The sequence below is a fragment of the Cystoisospora suis genome (genome assembly GCF_002600585.1).
Source record: "Cystoisospora suis strain Wien I chromosome Unknown contig_6658, whole genome shotgun sequence".
Taxonomy (NCBI): Eukaryota; Apicomplexa; class Conoidasida; order Eucoccidiorida; family Sarcocystidae; genus Cystoisospora; species Cystoisospora suis.
The window spans coordinates 2,161-5,649 of NW_027159445.1; the positions used below are offsets into that span (position 1 = coordinate 2,161).

The 3,489-nt window shown below is 60.2% G+C and overlaps 1 protein-coding gene across 1 annotated transcript; it reads left to right on the forward strand.

Annotated features, from left to right (window-relative positions):
- Positions 1-3,202, forward strand: CSUI_010091 (uncharacterized protein; the record flags this gene model as incomplete). The annotated part of the gene is made up of 1 exon (XM_068070196.1): positions 1-3,202. A coding segment is annotated over exon 1 (1,899 nt), but the record flags the coding sequence as incomplete, so codon positions are not given.
- Positions 3,203-3,489: the final 287 nt, after the last annotated feature.

A 3,489-nucleotide genomic window follows, 5' to 3' on the forward strand; every position in this document is an offset into this window, starting at 1 on the left:
TTTGTTTTGGAGGGTCCCTTCGCGGGGTTGCTGTGCTGATCGCAGTCCTCCGCCGAGCATTGGCGGCGCCCGGACGCCGCAAATTCTTAACAAAAGGCGCCTGTCCTGCTCTCGACAGAGACAAATTGCTGCCGGACACGGGGTGGCTCTCTCCCGCCACCTCATCGGGGGCCCTAACTCGAGCCGTACTCTTTTCGCTGAGTAAAGGGATGGCCCACTAGGCCATGGCTGAGCCGTCCGCAAGCGCCGTCGCGGCTCCTTTCACTGCGGAAACGCTCGCCTCCATATTTTCGTTGGACGGTGTTGCCACTGATTGCATCGATTGTCCATCCGAGATCTAGTGAACAGTGAATTCTCTCTTTGAGCCAGAAGAGACACTACATTTCGTTCACAAAAATTCGATGGTATCAAGTAATGTGTTTCCAAGTGCCCCGTTGAGCGTCGAGACATCCCGTTGTGCTTGCCGAAAACACGGACGACGGCTACCCACAGGCTACAACGTAGAAAAGTCCCTCAGGGGTGGCTCAGGCCCCCACCTGCTGCAGAGCTACTGTAACAGTTCGCCCGCTGAATGCTGTTGAGACACGGTGCCCTTGGCCAGCACAACGCAGTCGTACTTCAGTACGAACCTGATCAGCCGACGTTGCAGAGGACACAAGCCGTATTGTCCGCTGGGCTCTCGGCCGCTCGTGCCGAAATAGGGGGGCCACGCCCATCGAGAAGAGACGTTGCGTTTCGGCAAAGCCGCCCGGACAGGCCGGGCTGGGCAGGGCGGTTGAAGCCAGAAACGCGACTGCATGCGGCGGATCTGTCGGCTGTGTCGACGAAGTTTGTCGTGCGTTTCTTCAGATCAGGCCGAGCTTTCCCTCGCAGTGTAGAGTGCTGTCGGAGAGACGCCTGGGTACCACCTCGTACCACGCGTTTCTTGGTTTGCCAAGCGTTGTCTCTCCTCATTGTCGCTTACCTTCCCACGATTCTTGACGCTTCACTTCAGTCCCCGAACCGCATTCACTCTGTCTGACAAAGCAAATATGGCCTCCAGGCCTTGACGATGGCAGCTAGACGTTTGGCCCACGCAACTGTGTGAGTTGGCTGCCGGGCGTTGCTGCCCGTCCTTACAGGGCTGTCAAACATGGTACACGCAGACTCCAGAAAGTTCACCGCATCGTGAATCCCCGTGGGCCAGTTTCGGCAATGGTCCCTGCTCGTATGTGTTTTGGTTCCAAAACCGGCGTTCCTCGACGTTGTCTGTCCTCTTGTGAGCTCGTGTGAGTGCACGCCGGACTTCCGATTCCCGGCAGTATGGCACACCCGACTGCTGCGCTTCTCACCGAGGCGGTGGAGCATTCGTTTGCAGCTCCGCCGACTGAGCGCCGGAGCAAGCGCAACCGCAGATCTCTGGGGCTCACCACGAGCCATAGCAGACAGAGGACAAGCCGCGAGCGTGGAGCCTGGCGGGCTGTCCGCACAGGGGCCATTGTCGCAGCGGCGGTTGCTTCGATGACCTATGCTCTCAGATGCGTGATGCCCCGCCTAGCTTCACCGGAGGGTCTTCAAGGCAGGATTAAGGTCGAGGAGGGCATGAGCGCCGTTCGGCGCTTAGCTGCACGAGGGGGCAACGGGCCTCGGATGCCGCCAGGTCGCCCCTGGAGGGGTAGTGCGGCGCCGGGCGCAGAGCTTGATCAGTGTGGTTTAGCTTCCTTAGAGGAGCCCGCTTCTATGGGAACGCAGCCGTATCTGTTGTCGCCAGAGTCGACTGAGAGACCTGAGCTCCCACCCAGTCCCCGACGCGATGGGCGGGCTTTTTTTGGACCGGAGTATCATCTGTTCGGAGATCTGGGGGAAATGAATGGGTGGCATTTTTTGGGTAGTCGTCTGCCTGCCCTTGAGCTTGACGAGATGCCTCCTCCGCCTTTGATTCGGGACTCATCTAGTGGGTCTGACACAGAATCGGGGCGGTCTCGGCCCCCGGGCAGCGAAGCCGAGAGTTCAGTCGGACGTGTATCAGCTTTTCCAGGTGCCGGGGGGGCTTCTGCTTGGAAGCCCGGCTCGGCAGCTTGGGACCGGGCCCCGGTAACTAGGGCAGCGGCTGCGAAGCAGACCGCGGCCGCAGCGGCCGTTGCAACTCCTGGTACGGGCCCCACCGACCCTTTCCTCTTCGGTTATTTTTCGTTCTCGCCGTCAGCGGCACCTGTCCCTCTATTCGTCCCTGAGGCTGTCCTATTGCAGAGTATCCACACAACTGGACAGACCGCCGGCGAAGATTCTCTCCACAGAGTGGCTGATTTGCACAGACTGCTAAAAGATTTATCACTTTCAGAATCCACGATTACTGTCACCCACTCAGATAGCCCTCCGGTGTCGAAGGCGGCTCCGGCTGCCCCCTCTGCATCTTACAGTGCCGTGGTGTCTCGGGGTATCCAACGGCAGTCGTCCTCCAGTACGCAAACCAAGCCCTCGACTTTGGCAGGCCAGCCGCAACAGTTGATCGGCGCTCAGGCTCCTGCCAGGGTGATGTCTTCCCTAGCTCCAAGGGCCGCCGTGGTCCCACGAGCTGCGACCAGGACGACGGAAGGCGGATCGTCGAGCAGCCGGGTAGACGCAGGGCAAAGAAGAAAGGCGCGCTCACCACTGGCTTCGGTGTTAGGGTTGCAGGCACTGCGGTCCTCTAAAACGGCGGCTGCCAGTCCAGGCGTAGGTGAGTCTAGGGAAGGTGCGGGCGGACGTGGCTCCTCCGGCCCGCGAGCAGCTCCAGCGAGCTTCGGCGAGGAGATGGAAAAGGCTGGCGCCGGAGATGGAAGTGCTTTGAGACAGACAAGGGGAAGTGATGGGGCAATACGAGCGAGCGATAGCGGAGTACTAGGTAGCGACACTGACCCCGGATATGCTAGAGGGGGAGAGGGTTCCGGCTTCAGCCAAAGAAGACAGTTGCGCAAAAAAGCTGATCGCACGGGGGAGGTCCGAGGCCAGTCACCCGGTGGAGAGAGAAAGGGTTTCTTGGTCAGGCGGGGTAAAGGCGGCGCAACAGAAGGTGCTGGAGTGGGTGTGACGGGCGGGGACCGCGAAGGTGCCTGGTGTGGTGGACGGAGGCAGGTGCCCGCATCACCAAAAAAAAGAAAGGGTAAGGTGACGGTGCTGCAGGGAGAGCTAGCAGGTGAGAGGGGTGGCGGCGGTAGCACTGGTGGGAAGCCTTCCGGTGGGTCTGATAGGGGGGGAGGTTCGGGTGGAGGAGAGCGTGGCAACAGGGGAGGTGGAGGAGGAGATGGGCTGGGAGGGAGAGCGAGGTGTAGGGAAGGAGAGACAAAGGACGAGGAAAGGGAGGACCTGGAAAAGGACAAGGAGCTGGACATGAATAAAGAGAAAGGCGGTGAGACTGAGACTCAGCGCGACGTCGAGGCAGATGCCGCAGCACCGGGTGTACCTGCACCTGTTGCTCGCGTGACCGTGCCGGAAGTAATGACTGCCATCACTTCCGGCACGGTCACGCGA